General features: G+C 52.2%; 10 protein-coding genes across 10 annotated transcripts; 5 read left to right on the top strand and 5 right to left on the bottom strand.

The window, feature by feature from the left end:
- Positions 1–382: 382 nt before the first annotated feature.
- Positions 383–1927, top strand: TrAFT101_005874 (uncharacterized protein). Its single transcript, XM_024908164.2, has 2 exons — positions 383–736; positions 839–1927. Exons 1-2 carry the CDS (start codon positions 543–545, stop codon positions 1743–1745), a joined length of 1101 nt encoding a protein of 366 aa, XP_024760384.1. The 5' UTR covers positions 383–542; the 3' UTR covers positions 1746–1927.
- A 1175-nt stretch (positions 1928–3102) lies between these two features.
- On the top strand, positions 3103–4266 carry TrAFT101_005873 (uncharacterized protein). The gene has a single exon (XM_024908163.2). The coding sequence runs from the start codon at positions 3112–3114 to the stop codon at positions 3805–3807; it is 696 nt and encodes a 231-aa protein (XP_024760383.1). The 5' UTR covers positions 3103–3111; the 3' UTR covers positions 3808–4266.
- On the bottom strand, positions 4089–5471 carry TrAFT101_005872 (uncharacterized protein). The gene is made up of 2 exons (XM_024910978.2): positions 4622–5471; positions 4089–4563 (listed from the first exon to the last, which is right to left on the bottom strand). Exons 1-2 carry the CDS (start codon positions 5216–5218, stop codon positions 4312–4314), a joined length of 849 nt encoding a protein of 282 aa, XP_024760382.1. The 5' UTR covers positions 5219–5471; the 3' UTR covers positions 4089–4311.
- Positions 5472–5790: 319 nt separating this feature from the next.
- TrAFT101_005871 (uncharacterized protein) lies at positions 5791–6285 on the top strand (the record flags this gene model as incomplete). The annotated part of the gene is made up of 1 exon (XM_066127605.1): positions 5791–6285. One exon carries the CDS (start codon positions 5791–5793, stop codon positions 6283–6285), a length of 495 nt encoding a protein of 164 aa, XP_065983718.1.
- A 408-nt stretch (positions 6286–6693) lies between these two features.
- Positions 6694–8527, top strand: TrAFT101_005870 (uncharacterized protein; the record flags this gene model as incomplete). Its single annotated transcript, XM_066127604.1, has 5 exons — positions 6694–6819; positions 6891–6978; positions 7041–7581; positions 7633–8048; positions 8109–8527. 5 exons carry the CDS (start codon positions 6694–6696, stop codon positions 8525–8527), a joined length of 1590 nt encoding a protein of 529 aa, XP_065983717.1.
- An 83-nt stretch (positions 8528–8610) lies between these two features.
- TMP1 (Thymidylate synthase) lies at positions 8611–10201 on the bottom strand. Its single transcript, XM_024909835.2, has 2 exons — positions 9990–10201; positions 8611–9898 (listed from the first exon to the last, which is right to left on the bottom strand). Exons 1-2 carry the CDS (start codon positions 10073–10075, stop codon positions 9031–9033), a joined length of 954 nt encoding a protein of 317 aa, XP_024760380.1. The 5' UTR covers positions 10076–10201; the 3' UTR covers positions 8611–9030.
- Positions 10202–10413: 212 nt separating this feature from the next.
- On the bottom strand, positions 10414–11514 carry TrAFT101_005868 (uncharacterized protein). The gene has a single exon (XM_024908162.2). The coding sequence runs from the start codon at positions 11310–11312 to the stop codon at positions 10635–10637; it is 678 nt and encodes a 225-aa protein (XP_024760379.1). The 5' UTR covers positions 11313–11514; the 3' UTR covers positions 10414–10634.
- Positions 11515–12460: 946 nt separating this feature from the next.
- On the bottom strand, positions 12461–13282 carry TrAFT101_012028 (uncharacterized protein). Its single transcript, XM_066129448.1, has one exon. It carries the CDS (start codon positions 13134–13136, stop codon positions 12720–12722), a length of 417 nt encoding a protein of 138 aa, XP_065983716.1. The 5' UTR covers positions 13137–13282; the 3' UTR covers positions 12461–12719.
- Positions 13283–13314: 32 nt separating this feature from the next.
- TrAFT101_005867 (uncharacterized protein) lies at positions 13315–14280 on the top strand (the record flags this gene model as incomplete). Its single annotated transcript, XM_024900299.1, has 1 exon — positions 13315–14280. The coding sequence occupies one exon, from the start codon at positions 13315–13317 to the stop codon at positions 14278–14280; it is 966 nt and encodes a 321-aa protein (XP_024760378.1).
- An 830-nt stretch (positions 14281–15110) lies between these two features.
- Positions 15111–16905, bottom strand: GCN5 (histone acetyltransferase). The gene is made up of 3 exons (XM_024910977.2): positions 16814–16905; positions 16619–16752; positions 15111–16533 (listed from the first exon to the last, which is right to left on the bottom strand). The coding sequence occupies exons 1-3, from the start codon at positions 16833–16835 to the stop codon at positions 15481–15483; spliced, it is 1209 nt and encodes a 402-aa protein (XP_024760377.1). The 5' UTR covers positions 16836–16905; the 3' UTR covers positions 15111–15480.
- Between the last annotated feature and the right edge of the window lie 51 nt (positions 16906–16956).

Here is a 16956-nt window from a genome sequence, read left to right as displayed (position 1 = left end):
CACCTTGGTGGATATTTTTGAAGACTACCGAAGACACTTTTCACTCACTTGCTAGTATGGTGAATTGTCTTCGGATCTCAACTCATTTCGCCTCACCAGCCTTCATCACCTTACTAGTCATTAGTGTCTAATGATACCGTGGTCTTTCATCATCTAAAACTCCGCTCACTGCGGAGATTTCTGAGCAAAACAGCCCGCTCGATAGGCCCACAAGGTGGCAGCAGATCCAAAAGAAGGGACCGGGTAAGGGCTTCCCGCTTCGGCGGCCCACAGTTCGGGGGGACCCACCGAACGCCGAGTCCGCCGCCGAACTCTCGGTGCGTTTTGCTGTACCTGCATGATAAACTGCTAAGCTGTACGGAGTATACATGTAGGGGTTTTTATAAATAGGCCGAGTGCGTGCTTTTCCCCTTTCCCTTTCGTTGTCTCTCTTCAAGACTATTTATAAGAGCAAGTCGGTTTACTCGTTTGCCCTTCTTTTATCGCCCATTATCCAATCCACCACATTCGTGTCTTTTCTCTTTTTTGCTTGCTTGCTCGCCATGGCGATCCCGACGACGATGCGCGCGCTCGTGGCACCGCGCAAGTGTGGACCAGAAGGCTACGAGGTGATGGAGCTGCCGGTGCCGAGCATCACGCTGCCGACGCATGTGCTGTTGAAGATGCATGCGGCGGCGATGAACACGGGAGAGCTGCAGTCGTTTGATGGGCGGTTTGGGTTGATTTACACTCCCAAGTAAGCTTGTCTACACCCTCCCCGGCCTTAATGATATAACGGCTTTTCTCTTCCCCTCCTTTTTTTTTCCTTTTTTCACTGACTTCTGTATTCTTTGTTAAGATACCCGGCTCCAATCGGCCTTGAAGGCTCCGGCGTCGTAATAGCTGTCGGAGCCGCAGTCAAGAACCTCAAGGTCGGCGACCAAGTCTACGGCGCGTACATCGAAAAGCCCATGTTCCGCAAGCCCCCCGCCGGATTCGCCGCCGAGTACGCCCTTGCGGAGGAGCAATATCTGCTGCCCAAGCCGGCGCACCTGTCCTGGGAGGAGGCCGCGTCGATGACCTCGGTGGTGGTGACGTCGTATCAGACCTGGCGCCGGGGCATGCAGCTCATGGGCGTGCAGAACCTGGAGGGCAAGACGGTGTATATCCCCGCCGGGCTGAGCAGCACGGGGTCGATGGCGGCGCAGGTGGCGAGGAATGTGCTTGGTGCGAAGAGGGTGATTACGACGGTGTCGACGCCCAAGATGGACCTGGTGGAGAGGTATCTGCCGGGGGTGTACGACCAGGTGATTGATTATAAGACGCAGAGGCCGCGGGACCAGGTTCCGCGAGGTAGTGTGGATATCATGTATAACACGCAGTGGGATAGCATGGACGAGGGCATTCCGATGATTAATCCCAAGACTGGTGTGCTGGTGTCCATTGCGAGCGCGCCGCAGAAGGAGGTGATGAGGAAGATCTTTGGCCCGGAGCGGTTCCCCTGGTGGATGGGCGTGCTGCTGGATCTGGCGGGTCTGTTTTATAAGTGGAAGCTCCGGGGCACGAACATCCCGCATGAGTTTGTGTCTGGCGGCGTCGAGATCCGGGAGGACCTGGAGGCGGCCGGGGAGATTGTGGCGCTGGGGAAGGTGAGGTCGGTGATGAGGGTGGTGGAGCTTGGGGATCTGGAGGCGGTTAGGAAGGCCTGCGGGGAGGTGTATTCGGGAAAGGGGGGGATAGGCAAGTTGGTGGTGAAGATTGTATGATTGATGAGGGAATGAGGAACTTGTGGCTTTGAGATGTAGTTTGTTTCATATCGTTTGATCTAGTTGGGGTCGAGATACTGCCTAGATGCATGAGCGAAAGGCCTAAGGTGTGTTTAATATGGGTAGTTTATACATTTTTTTTTATTACATTCTAGATTATTATAGTTTGTGTGTATATCTTTATTTTTTGGGGGAGTTGTCTTGATATCCCTTACATGTTTTATGTATGCTACTTCATGTCTTGTACTACTTCACTTGTTTCTCTCTTTGTATATATAAAACAGTTTCACTCTCATTCATGGCATCTTTGCTATCTGGAATTACACGATGAAGGATGCTAGACTTGAAATATGGGGTGATTGACTTGCATCAGACTTACTCTGTGGTTTAGAGCGTACCCGGCAAGGTTGATCTTTGTGACTGTTTTAGCTATCGTATGAAGAGATATGCTTTCTCAAGAGTACACCAAAATTTCCATGTCCTTTACGAATTTTGACGACTTGAAGGCTTGACCCTTTTCTCTGCCTTGAAGACAAATTAATTTGGCTTGATTGTACCGTGGCCTCCTTTTATGCCGCGAGCTAACCACCTATTCCGCCAATACAGGTAGCTACTAAGTAGGTATGCAGATCAAGCGTTTATCGCAAGATAACCTTTTACTAGGAGTTGCCACATTCTAGATACTGTAGATTGAGTGAAATACTAGAGGCAACTAATATGCGGCACCCCCAATAGCACCAAACACCGGCTAAAGACCGTTCCTGCAAATCAATAGCGCAGGCACAGCAATCGTTAGCTGCCAGTGGGGAAGACTATTTGTCGCGCGACCAGGCTTGAAAAAGAAAAGGAAAAAAAAAAAAGAACAGCCACTCTACGCGGTTGCGCGCAACGCACAGGACCGACGCGCCATGCTCTTGCGCAGGCCATTTTTTCCTTTTCCTCAGCTCCAAATTCCAGCCAGGGATCAGCCCGTCCTCGTCGGTTACCTGAACGACCGGCACCAGTCCGTCTCACTCAGCATCCCATAAACCCAATTCGCCCGCCTTTTCCTTCTTCCTCTTTCTCTCTTTTGACTTTGCATCGTGCCAATTGGTTGATCATCCATCCTGACGATTTATTTTTTTTTCTCAAGGAGCACTGCGAAGAGCGTGCGTGCTATTCTTTGGATTCTGTTTCGATTCTGCTTCTTTTTTTCTTCTTCTCTTCTTCCGCTCTAGTTTTTCTTGGTATCCATCTCTTGCTTCTCTCATTCTCAGACAAGACGACATTGTTCCAGCTCTACAGCGTACAGAACTCCCGCCAATACACGCCGAAGCAATCTCAAACTCCCATCCTATTCTCTTTTTTTTTTTTTTCTCCATCAGCCATGGCAACGCTCCTCAAGCGCAAGCGCTCCGCCTCCGAGCTCTGCTCGCCCGGCGCCGCCAACTCTATGATGGACGCCTCCGTGCCGGCGAACCTGCACAGCCGCACCCTCAAGCGCTACCGCGACAACAGGCCGTCGGACGACGAGGTCCATCGTAAGTTCTACGAATGGCGCGCCCACCACCACTTGAGCATCCCCAACTCATCATCTTGCGCGCCCGCAGAGCACACCCTGGGCCTGCTGTACTCGGCTCAGCAGCGGCCCCAGCAGCAGCAGTTCCGCGACGAAGCCCCGACCGCTGCCGCGCCGCCCGTCGCTGCGTCGTCGTCGTCGAACCACCAGCAGTCGCTGCACCGCTTCTGGAGCATCGGCTCCGAGCCCAGCTCGGCGAGCTCGTCGCCCGGCATTGAGAACCCCCCCGCGCCGCTGCCCACCAGCTGCGACGACTGCGGCGCCGCCCTGGCCGGCGGGAGCCGCGGCGACGAGATGGACGTGGACAGCAGCGATGCCGTCGAGGATACAGCCTGTGGCGCCTGCGGCAAGCACGTCTGCTTCAGCTGCTCGGTGAGCAATCTGGGCGAGCAGAAGCGCTGCTTGCAGTGCGCGGGACGGAGAGTCTGGATTGGCGGCATTGGCTGGACCACTGCTGGTTTCGGTCTGCTAAAGCAGGTTGTGAGCTCCCAATTAGGGTCATGATTATTTCATTTCTTCATTTTATTTCTTTCTCCTTTTTTTTCACACCCGTTGCGGCTTCTTTGATCGAGCCTTGGAGCGGCTTATGCTTGCTTATGATTTGGGTCGGCTGGCGTTATGGACAAAATGTGCCCAAGTGTTGGCTGTATTGCTGGTATGCTTAGCGAGCATCAATGTAGACTTGTACAATGAGCTTTTTGAATAACACATCTGCATCAGTCTTGGCTTCCGTTGAATGCATGGCGACGTGTATCCTATACTTGTCACTTGTGCTCAGAACTCCTTTTGAGAGTAGAAAGTAATAGTAATAGATGGTAGCTGCAGCTGCAATTACATACATAATAGGTCAAGAATACCAGATGGCGAGCATACCACGAGTAAATTAGGCGTTTCCACCTCCTTTTTTTTTATTAGCATATTCCTCCGCTAGTAACCTGATCCCAACCTGTGCACCAGCATCCCAATAAAGACCAAAGCAAAATAAAACGAAACTCTATAGAATTCTAGCTAACCACGGCGACGAGTAGTAGGCCCCTTCTTGGGCACGGCCGTTGAGCTTCCGCGGGCCTCGACGGGGACAACTTCCTTCCGCTTGCCCCGAGCCTTTGCAGATGGAGCGTTCCAGTAGTACACCATCTGTAGAGCGAGGATGGCGTTGAGGGCGAAGCCGGAGATGAAACCGTACAGTATCAGTTTGTCGTCGACTTCCTGGAGCGTGGTGAAGATGCGAGACAGCGAGCCGGCCAAGTAGTTGAAGACCTAGATATCATTGAGTCAGCTATCATGTTAGTCTGACAGCATATGGAGAAATACGAACCGCAAAAGCACTGAGCTGGCCGGTACCTCCCTCCTGCCAGATGGCCAGGATCTGGGGAACCTTGCTGGCGACGCCGAGAACACCAGCGCCAGCCTGCAGGTAGCTCAGAGCCTGCATGTCCAGCACGTTGTCGGCAAACAGCGCGGCCGCACCAATGGCCAGCGCGGCGACAAACAGAGCCGCCATGGCAGGCCTGCCGCTGTAGTTCAGGACGAGGATGGAGATGACGACGTTCTGGCCCATGATGAAGGCGGTCTCGCCAAAGGTGCTGAAGGGGAAGCCATTGCGCACGTTGTACGCCAGCGAGATGAGGTACGCGCTCGTCTCGAGCAGGTACGACAGGAACGACACGCCCTCGGCCGACTTGGACTTTAGCAGCTTGAGGATCTGCGGCACCTTGACGACGGCTGAGGCGCCGACGATGCCAATGCCCAGGCCCTTGCTGACGGCGAGCTTGATGCACTCGGTGTTTTCAACGTCCACGTCGAGCAGCAGCGCCTTGTAGCAGGTCTCGCCGACGATGGAGACGCCGAGGTCCCGGATGGGAGCCGGCAGGTTGTGCGTGATGGGCTGGACGAGAGACCGGACGGCATCCATGGCTGCGGTGCTTCGATCAGGCCGAGAACGGTTGGTTGGGATGGAGGAAGAGTTGTGGTCTGATCTGAATCCGCTACTTCGAAATTTTTCGGGTTAGGAATCGCGCCTCGTTCAGCCTCGTCTCGGAGTGGAGCTCGAAATCGAGAATTGCTCGGGGCCCTTCTTCGAAAAGGCTGCGTTGCGCGTCGCGTCGCAAAATATCAGGCTATTCAAACCAATACCTTTCGTCCCTTTTTTTTCCGATGCAGAATGCGACGCTTCTTTTTTTTTTTCCCGTCCGTGATGCCCTTGTCTGGATTCAGGCCAGATTGCGCTTGTGCCTGGGGCATGACATCAGGCAAGGCGGGGGGGTCTTTTTTTTCCGCTGTGGCTCAGCAGGGCGCTCTAGCTTTGACGCCTGAGCCAAGGGCGGGGAATTTTGGATTTGGAGGGCAGAGCTGGAGAGGCGATCGGCCGCCAGGAGGGCCAGCAGCGGGCTTAGCGCCGGGCTGTAGCTGCCAGGATCAACACTGACGATTGATTACAGCGCCATCTGCCTTGTAGTCGTGGATGGCTGAGGCTGAGGCTATAGCATGACGATCATCTGGATGCTGATTGACGCTCGCCTTTGTCGCAGTTTGGTGCCTGAGCAGCTGTTGACTGAGTGCAATGCCCATCCTGGAGCGTCTCGAGTCTTCAATGTTTCCTTTCGTCTTGGGGCTCTGGCTCGGCCTTTGTTTATGACATCATCCGCTGCCTCCATCTTCGTTTCTTTCTCGTCTCTTCGAAACATGCACAAGCACATGCATGCAGAGGCACAGCACACGCAAGCACTAGTTCCGTTGCACCAACACAAAGAATCTGCTGGCAGCACTGACGGCTGGGCTGGACTGGGCCCCAGCAGCCAAGGCAAAAACAACCGGCCGGCCAGGCTCCATCCATCCATCCTCTGTCCATCGCCCGCCGGCCTCCAGCCACGCTTCAAGGCTGCAGCCAGGACGCACGTGTCAGCCCGTGAGGGGCCGTTTGCGCCATCGGTTTGGTCACCTCAGCAGGCTGGAGCCCTGACCTTGCGGCATGATCCATGATTGACGGCGGCGTCGAAGGCCATCTTTCTGCGTGGAATCCAATGGCCAGCCTGCGCCGGGCCTCGCCTATCACTTCTCTTCTCCAGGGCAGATCAGATGCTGCAGCAGCCGGACCGTCTTTGTCGCCTGCTCTCGCTCTCTTTCTTCCTTGTCTCGTCCTTTTGTGTGGCGCACAGCTCGCTCGCCGTGCCATTTTAAACGCTTGAACCAACGCCCACCCCATTCCGACTCCAGCCTCCAGGCCCGGGCCCTGCCGCAGCTAGTGACATCAATTCCCTTTGCCGCCCGCGCAGCCTCTACCTACTATTTACCTCCAGCGCCTTTTATTTTTCTGGTTCCTTTATTCCTGGAAAACGCCCGCAAACCGTCTTGAATGCCAGACTTATTCGCTGCCCGTCGCCGTCCAGAATGGCCGTCCCTCGATCTAATGGCTCGACGCCGCCCGAGGCCATCCAGTACGCCTACATGTTCGAATCGGACAGGAGCCCGACCAAGCAGTTTGATGCGCTACTAAGAGCAATCGCGCGCTTTATCGTATGCCTCCAGATGTGGCCTGACAGCAGCAACGAGACAAAATGGCTGGTGACTAACGCGCTTGACAACAGGTAGCTGAGCTTGGTGACAAAAACGATACACATCTCACCCCCAAGAAACTCGCTGCGTTTTACAAAGCCGTCGGCGGTGACTATGATTGTAAGCTAGTGGCATGCGAGCCACAAGGCCTGTTACCTCGTATGTTAACCTCGAAATCGCAGCCTTATTCCTTGAGACGCCTCACTCGACCATCTCCTACATGTGGCATGTGACTGGCTGCCAGCATAGTTTGCAACCCACCGAGAATGACTACGACCCGCCTTCTATTCCGGCTCTGACACCTCGAGGCTTCTCCCGATGGGAAGCGGTAGAGGTCCTTCTCGGGCCTGAAGAGCATGTCCCCTTTCTCCAGTATGCTGTCAAACATTGGGACCTAAGACACCCCGAGACGGGCCAAGTCTTCCCGCCTGATCTACCCGCCAGCGTCTTTCCCTCACAGCCAGATCAGGAAGTTGACCGCTGGCACAAGAGTTGCGCCGATCAGATGCGTGACGATGCGACCAGGGAGGAAGAGAAAGCAAGCATGCCTAGCTCCAGTTCTGCACCGAAGCCCGAACCGTCTCCGGAACCTGCCGCACCAAGGTTTGCCTACTTTCACCCACCGGATCCTTTTCATCCAGCAAACCGTTTCTATCCATCGGATCCGTTCCGCGCGACCTCTCCCCCTCGACCGAGAGCTGCTGATCCGAATCAGTCCGAAAGGTTTTATTACGTCCATGTTGGCGATAGATATGGGGCTAATTTTGGCCAAAGGCCTCCTGTGCGTTCTCCGGAAAGGCCTCGCCGCCAGAGACCTGCCGATGACGCCGGAAGGCGTCGAAGTCTCTCCGACTATGCTTCCAACCGCCAGCCAAACCCCGACTCCATCCGCCACAGCTATTCCGGCACGTACCTCAACCCAGATTCCACGCGAACGACACCCAGTCGACCTTCACAGGGTCGCCGGCATAGCCACTTGCCGCGTACATCTGACTCGTCAGATGATGAATCTGAAGACAACACCATGCACATGAGGGCTAGACGGCGACAACGAACCGTCTCTCCACATTCAGGCATTCGCAGGGTCGTCCCGCCGTCATCAGGTCCTCCACCGCCGTCGGCGGGGTCCAGTGTCCCTTCTTTCCGGACCCATCGAAGCGACAGTCGAGCTGAGGAAGCGAGAAGAAGAGGTAGTCCCCTCGGCTCCCTCAGAGAAAAGTTTACCGAAACCGTTTCCAACATTTTCCCAGGTAACCAAAGCCGAGGTAGCTCAAGACAGAGCTCCGTCAACAACCCCATCCGCGTGCGTAGGAGTCGCGAGAGCATACCTCCATCACGCCTAAATCAGAATCATTCAGATCTTTCCGATTGCGTATCAGAAGGATCCAGCGAAGAGGAAATCCGCCATCGCCACAGATTACGCCAGCAGCGAGAACGCTCATACCGCGCTGACGACCAAGATAGAGAGCGGCAGCATCTGCACCGAACAGATTCACAACGCCGGGCTAGCAGCCACACCGACACCGATAGACGGCGGGACGCAGGATGGGATGTGCGAGATAGAGATCATATTAGGGGAGAAAGAAAATGGGATAGACGATCCATGGAAGATGACATACCAAGTTCAGGCATACCGAGTAGGCGATACCAGGAGTCGACTTACACTTGAAAAAAAAGAAAGGAAGGAAGGAAGAAAGAAAGAAAGTAGTACTCATGATTTATGATGACGCGATGAAGACATTAAACCATTTGGTGGAGTTTTAGCGATTGGAAATATTTCTGTTATCTTGTTCAAAGAAGATGTTATTGCTTATATACACACGGCGATCAACGCTCAGATATGTATCTTTCTACGCGGGCTCTATATAAGGAGAGCGATTCTAACAAGTTCCGATACCCAAGTACCTCTCTCAGGAGAGGGAAAGTGCCTGTCTGATAATGCATACTCAGCGTCCATGCAGTGATGTCTGAGGACTTAGCAAAGTGTTTGGTATTGGGGGGAGGGGGGCATATCAGGGGGGCATTGGTGATTGGCTTCCACTATTCAAAACCAATGTGCCCGTTGTATTTCGGCTTTTCCGTTTTTCATAACTCCCTCTTTGCTCTTTTTTCTTGTCTCTTTCTCTCTCCATATGTTTCTTCTCGATATCAAAAATATCTCTGCATCATTATCTAGACAGACATGTTCATAGGAATTGACTTATGGGGTTCATATCCCTTGACCACAAAGTCTTCTACTTTCCAGCCGTCGATACTGCCACCCTTTTCCCGTGTGATTTCCAGCTCGGGGAAAGGTCGCGGCTCGCGCTCTAGCTGTGTTCGAAGAGCGTCGATATGGTCAATGTAGACATGTGCGTCGCCCATGACGTGGGTAAAGGTTCCTGGGACAAGATCGCAAACGTGAGCGAGCATATGTGTCAGCAATGCGTAGCTCGCAATGTTGAACGGGATGCCCAGACCCATGTCGCAGGATCGCTGGTATAGCTGGCAGTGGAGGTGGCCCTTTGGCTTGCCCTCCTCTGTCGGTTCCTCGGCGCCCTGTCCCCGTCCTCGTCCGGGGTAGGAGACGTAGAACTGGGCAAACATGTGGCAGGGCGGCAGGGCCATGCTCTTGAAGTCTTTTGGGTTCCATGCGCTGAGGATCATTCTGCGATCATAGGGGTTGTTGCGGAGCTTGTGGATGATCTCGGCCAGCTGGTCGACGCCCTTGCCGGCGTAATCTGCCTTTGCATCGACATAGTCGGCGCCAAAGTGCCGCCACTGGAAGCCGTAGACGGGGCCCAGGTCGCCGACGTCGCGGTGCGTGAGCCCGACGCTGTCGAGGAACTCGCGGGACCCGTTGCCGTCCCAGATCTTGACGCCGACGTCGCTGAGGGCGGTGGAGGAGGTGTTGCCCTCGATGAACCAGAGCAGCTCGGCGATGACGGCGCGGAGGAAGACTCGCTTGGTGGTGAGGAGGGGAAGGATGGGGCGGCCGTTGTCGTTGAGCTGGAACTTGAAGCTTGGGGGTGCGAAAATGGACAGGGTACCGGTGCCAGTGCTGCGGGTGTGGGAAAGACTTATCAGTATTTTTTTTTTCTTTCTGAAGTGGCATGGTGGTGGTTCACTACCGCTGTGCTGGGCTGTCTTACCGATCGGGTCTTCGCTCACCCTGGTCCAGGATCTCGCGGACCAGGTTGAGGTACTGGTGCTCTTCGTGCACTGGCGTTGACCCCATTGTTTGTTTCTGAGGCTGTGTGTGGATGTGGGTGAATGAAGGGTAATGAAAGAAACAGAGGCAGTGGAACAAAAAGACGTAAAACAGAGAGGATAGAAAAGACGAAGAGAGACAATGGAGGGGTGTGTTGACGTCTGTGAGTGACGCGCTGGACGCGTCGAACTAATTACCAAAGAGCTTGAGCGGGCATGAAAATGTATGGGGCACGTGATTTCGCGCAACCACTTTAAGTGCTTCTGAATGGGGTGGGTACTGTTTTCTACAGATAAGAGCTTGAAAACCTACTTGACTCAGTGTCTTAAATTGTAATATATATGTATATATGCAAGATACAATATCCCAATAAGTCATCGTAAGAGTCATTATGTTTATACTAAAATCTTTGGAAGCAATGTGATTATCCTCTTCGCGTCCAAACGTAGTCACTCATCACGCTCACAAGATCCTGAATTCAATCCGAGATAGTGTAAAAACCTTTTTATAGGAACTTCTTTCCCCCCTCAACTCAACTGACTTCTATCCTTTTCCACAATGAAAGTAAAAATCATTCAGGAAGAATTCAGCTGCTCTCCTTCAATGGAGCCGCCATTGAGAACCCAAGCACTATAACATCCTGGCCAAAGGAAGCCTCGCGATTATCTACCCCTTTCCATTCCATGAATTTATTGAATTTGGTCTTCTCCAGCACCTTGACGCTTCCCACATTCTTGGCATCTGTTATAGCCGTGAGAAGCTCGACGATTGTCGGAGTGCTGCCGGCCTCGGCGTCTACGCTCTTCGGATCAACCTCAATCTCAATTTCTTTGCGAGGCAAGCTCCACCAGCTCTCAAGGAACCCCGTCATGAACTCGGTTGCGTATCCTTTCCCCCATGCTGCCTGCTTGAAGGAGTAGCCGACTTCTGGCCACCCGAAGCGCCGGCTTAGGAGGCTGTGCATGCCGCCTTTGCCGACCAGCTCGCCCGTGTCCCGCTCGAAGATGAGGAAGTGGTAGTTTTTGGTGTCGTTGGGAGGCAGCGAGTCGTCCAGGCTCCGGATGGTGTCTTCCAGGGTCTTGTCGACGCCTTGTACCGAGTGCTTCATGACTTCATGCTCGGTGCGGAGTAGGTGCAGAGCAGGGACGTCGGAGAGGCGAGGTGCGCGGAGCAGGAGGCGAGGAGTGAGTATCTCGTCTCTGGAGCTGATGGGTGGGATAAGTGGCAGCGTTGTGCGGACCTTGATAGTCTCTGTGTACTCCATTATTACTGGAAATAGTTCTAGTAATGTTTATGTTATTTCTGTAGATAGTTGGTTGTCTCCTTTTTTTTTCATAAGTTGAGTTTCTGTCTTCCAGACAATCACCAGATACGTAGGTTATCGATCTCAACAATGGCAAATCTCAGTGCGGTCACGCTGAGATAACGTTGGTACTTTGCCCTTTGGTACGAAAGGTTTAGAAATTCTGTCGTCTCTTTCAAATTCACTTGATGAAAAGCTGATAGAACGACGTAGATAATCTAATTTATACATGTTGCGATGCCAACATATACGATGTATACGAAACGACTCTTGTGAGTCACCCCAGACGGTGCTCCATGTTCGGCATATATGGGCACTTTTGTACCAACTCAATCCTTTAAAGAATCAGACTGTGGGTCTTTTTATATAAGTGCCAGATTCCCTAACTATTCCTGGTAAATGCTTTTTGACTGATTGTAGTAAATAGTGGTGGGACTTTGATTGCCTAGAATCCGTAGTTCAACTATTCGAGGGAATGCGTTACAATAAGTGTCAAATGGCGCCATGTCTAAGCAGCAGAAATATGGACCTCTGCTTGTCATCAAGAGTCAAAATGCTCAACTATGTATCTGCATATGAAATGTTAAAAAGCCACAACAATCCCGGGCATTTATCACATGGAAATTCAAAGGAATTATCTCTTCAAGGTACATGTAATTGGCAGCGTTTACTTCGCTTATTACGTGGCCCTCTCTACCAGCTGGTGCTGTTTTTAAGCCCCTGGTTATTAAACACCGATTGATGTTTTCATTACTACTGTGTACTAGGCACGTGTGAAAGCGATGACAACACATCAGGCACCGATCTCCACCTATGTACATTATGCATACATACATGTAGGTATTCCTCATCAATAACATGCGTGTCTTTGCAGGTGTTCCGTGCGTATAACCAGCAGCATTTGCAGGAGGTTGAGTGTCGACATGCTGAGTGCAGCCACTGCTGGTGCTGTGCCGCGCACCCCAGAAAACCCGCCGATGACGAAGAGCTGAAATCGGGAAGATGTTACTGCAAGTGGTAGGTCGTCTGCTCCACTGCAGCGTGCTACAGGGGTCGCATCTCGCTGAAGATTCCTCCCTGCAGTACTGCAGCACCAGCGCCATGCTTGTCGCAGCGGTCATCATACCCTCTTTCCTGCCTGGCCCAATCATCCATCGGCCCATCTCACATCCGCCAGCGATCAGCATCTGCTGCTTTGAACCAAGCGCCGAACCCCGTTCCATCTCACCTGGCCAGGCTTACAGCACAGTACGATGCAGAACTGGCATCAGGCTGTGCTTCCCCGGCCTTCCATTGCGTTCCCCTGCACGAGGTGACACTCAACCACCGGTCCATGCACAAGCAGCGTCGCACTCACTCGCGCATTGCCTACCTGGGCAGCAGTGACCATTCGCCATACACACCTCGTATTGTCTTCGGCCGTGATACGCCGCTGACGGACGACGACGACATCTCCAGCTGTGCAACATCCATTGCGTCTTCTCCACGTGAACCGAGCCCAAGCGTCTTCTTTCTTTTCTTTTGTGCTGTGCACGGCCACTCTCTCGGACGCTCCCCGGCAGAAGGGACAAAAAAAAATAATTTGGGGGAGGCATTGTTTTCATTCCTAGCACAACTTTTAGCCAGGATAGCCCGAATCCACCCGCCGGCTTTCCGAGACAGCTGCCTCTTGAACCCTGGGCTTTCGCTCCCGAGACTTTTGCTGACTTCCCTCGTGCAAACCAAACGGCATCGACAGGCCTCACTGTTTCTCATCCCCTCTAGCAGCTTTCCTGACGCCCTCATTTAACCAACACTTCTATCAACTCTCCAACGGCCGCTCTCCGCTAGCAGGACCAGCCACGTTGTCACTCTCGCCATTAGACGACCCAGTGACGCCTCCGTTATTTTTGCGCAACTCGATCTAGGCCTCCTCCTCTCAATCTTGTCTGGGTGAACGTGTCATCTAAAAGCCGCCATAGCCATGAGAGGCCGACCTGTCGAAGTACTCGTATACGAGTACATGTTTCCCAAGCCCAAGACGTTCGACCCCCAAGACTTCCAAGCTCTGCTCCAGCGCAGCCTGATTCCCGAAGTTCGTCAGGAGACCCATGCCTTCTATGGCCATCTTGAGACACAGGAAGCCAAGTACCCCGGACTGGACTATACTCATCCGACTCACCGCATCCGACTCAGCCGCTGGTCATGGCATCGCCGACTCTTCAGAGCTTTCGACGGCTTAGGCCTCACGCACGCCGAGATTTCTGCTCTCACGAAGTGGGAGGGAACCAAGTGGGCTAAAGAAAAATTCGAAAAGGAACAGGGCATCATCATCAGAGACACCGCGGCCGATGGATTCCCAGACTGGACAGAGCCTGCTAGTCGGGCGTCCGCTCAGCAAGGCCGATCTGTCAGAATACACACCATTGACATTTCGAGTCTGGACGACGACGAAAATATGGAGACGGAAGAGAGCGACGAAGAACTGGCGAGCGTTGGCGTTTCGTTAAATCAGCATCTGCGCGCGCAGGCAGCCAGGCGTGAGGCTGGCGACACATCCGTCGTCCTGGACGAGGAATGGGAGCAGTGGCTTAAGAATGCGATTGAGAGCGGCGAGCTGGCACTTCTTACGGAGAGGATGACCGAGGAAATGTTGGGCCAGTCTCGCTCGTCCAACCCCATGGTCGCCAGCCTCCTCCCCGATGGCATGCTCCATATGGCACGCGCTGGCCAGTGGTCAGAGATCCCCGAGTTCCTCCAGCCTTTGCTTCGGCGCACAGTGGATAACGAGAATTCTACCCGTAACGAGCCGATTCTGACCTCAGCAACGCGATCTACACTGCAGTCGACCCCTGGTCGTTTGCCACCGCCCTGGATTCGACGCACCTATTCAGATCTCCGACTGCCAGCAGGAGACTCTGCCACCAGCCAATCCGGCACTCAAACCTAGGGAGCGCGCAAAGAAAAAAAAAATCGGAAACACACTGTGAATCATTTCAATTGAGCCTTTTTATAGAGGCTCTTTGCAAGTAGTGTAGGTATACCTGTCACTGACTGGTTCTTACCTTCTACTTCTTTTTTTATCTCTGCTTTCTTAGAACTCCCAAAATCACTATAGATAGATGTTCCTGTTACTTTTTCCCTGCCGTTTATTTTCTCAGGGTGGACTTTGCGCAAATGGCTCGCAGATTGTCAAACATGCAGGAAAAATCTCCTCGCAATTTCATTTTTGTTACAGCCACCAGTTATATGGATCGGAGTTTAGGCGGGCAAGCGCGGTTTAATGGATCTATTTCCCTCACTTTGTTACTCTTTTATGCTTTTTTTTATTTTTATTTTTATTTTATTTTTTCTTTTTTTATTTGAGAGATTTGTTCTTTATTTCTCCCCGTCAGTCTTTTCTCCCATACTTCACCAGCAATCGGTACACATACCTAGGAGACAGGAAAGACATAGTGGCACTTTTTGTTCGAATTTGTTATTCTATCCTTGTGGATTACAAGGGAAACAAAAGTGTTCTTAGTCTCTAGCTCCAAGTGAGGGAAATGGGAGACGGGAAGATTATTATTCGCTCTGAGAGTCTGATTTAAGATTGAAATTCACAGAAAAAGCTTTGATGAGAGGTGAAGAAGTATAGATAGATGATACAATAACAATGAGATGAGGCGTATAAACACATCTGGAATGTGTCCGTCTCTTCACTTTTATTAATTCTAAAGGTTCCTTTACGTATTTATACAATGCGGTAGCAATTCTCAGCTACCAGTGAAAATGCAAATAGCGGTTTTATTGCGTCTTATAAACTGATTACTATGACTGAAAAGCCCGACTCTGATTGTTATATACCCAGACACACTGTATTCCAGGAACGATCAAGTTGGAGTTGATATTTGACTCTTCTGCTACACCAAACGCCATTGCTCTTTAAAGCTCAAGAAGAACACCAAAAAAAAAAAAGTCAAGCCACCGCCAAGACTGGTCAATTTCACAATCTTTTGAAAACGCCGATTTTCCAACAACTCCCTTCCGAATGCGCATTACTCGTAAAATATGATGAATAGCAGCCGAGGGCTAGAATGTATGTATACCCTGGCTAAAGTGTAGACGTAGAGGCTCGCTGCATGCCCTTTTTAGTATCTTTTGGGAAGTTCTATTTCTCCGGTTCGAGATGCGACCATTCAGGCACGGCCTTGATCTGCTGCCACATAAATCGTTCGAGTTTGTTGGCGGACTTGGCGTAGGGCGTGCTCTCGTTGTTGTATTTGCGGCAGTTGTCGAAGATGAGCTTGGCGTCCTTGATGAAGTCCTCTGGGGTGGCATATTGGTCTGCCTCGAGCTTGCTCTCCATGGTGCTAAGATCCATGGGCTCCTTAATCACGTCGTAGTAGTCCGCCACATCATCTCTATTAACCGGGACAAGGAACGGCCATGCAGAATTATGGTTTTGGAGGTCATTGAGCAAGTGAAGAAGCTGGTTGTAGTTCGGTCCGTGACGTGGCTGGCGAGCAAGCTCGTCCATATCAGGAGACCATCCAGACGCCCGGATGGCAGGGATATCAAGAGGATTGATCTCACGGATGCCATTCTTCCACTCTTTTGGTGGCGGGTGGATGTTGTGCGACTTGGAGTAGGCTCGAATCTTGGCCTGGACGCATTCCTTCTGCTTAAGGAGCATGCGGCCCATTTCCAGATATCGAATGCGCGGCAGCATGGAGCACTGCATGATAGTTCCACCCTCGTAATCTTTGATATATCCCATCCAAACGTGTTTGGGGAGAGTAATTTCCTTGGTGAAGCCTTGTTTCTTGAAATAACCAATCGCATAGTTGTCGGCATACGTTAAGAAGTGCATGACGTCGCTTGTGGCCTTGACGTAGTCTTTCAAGTGGGACATGAGATGCGCACCGTATCCCTTGACTTGTTGGTCGGAGCTGATGGCGCAAAAGACGATTTCGGCAAACTGGCGGCCTTTGAAGGGTCGATAGGTGATGCCGCCCACGACTTCGAGGGGCTTCTTGACGATGGCGATGGACAAATGGGTTCGATCGTAGACGAGTCGCGCGATGTAGTCTTTGGGCATTTTGGGGAGCTGCTTCTGGAAGATGCACTTGAGGCCTGTGAGGATGATGAGCGACTCGCGCTCGTTGTCATTGTTGACGACGCGAAACTCTATTTCGCCATTGCGCTCCTCGAGGACGGCGGGCTAGAGAAGATTAGCATTTTGAAAGTCAACGTAGAAGGTAACATATAAAGTGTGAGTAGGGGGGCTGCTGGGAGACATCGCATACCTTTTCAGGAAACGGGATCAGCTTCAATTCGGCGGGCTTCTCTTCTGCTTCTTCCTCAACGCTGTCTTCATCTTGCTTGACTCGCTTAGATGCGGCGGGAGACGAGAGTTCGTCCTCAGCTTTGCGCTTGCCACCTAAACAGATGCGTTAGTAATGCAATAACTGTGCGGACAGGCAGCGCGTGAATCGCCTCACCCTCTTCTTTGATGTCAGTCATGTTGGCGATATGCGCAGCGGCGGCTCAGCCTCGGGAGGCTGCTCGACGCGAGACGCTGGTTGGGCAGTATGGCGAAGTTGAAGATGGTATGCAGATACAGGTACGGAGCATGTGTGACGCT

This window comes from Trichoderma asperellum, chromosome 3, assembly GCF_020647865.1.
Source record: "Trichoderma asperellum chromosome 3, complete sequence".
NCBI classification, from domain to species: Eukaryota; Fungi; Ascomycota; class Sordariomycetes; order Hypocreales; family Hypocreaceae; genus Trichoderma; species Trichoderma asperellum.
Note: the sequence above shows the minus strand (reverse complement) of the source record. Positions and strands in the feature narration are given on the sequence as shown.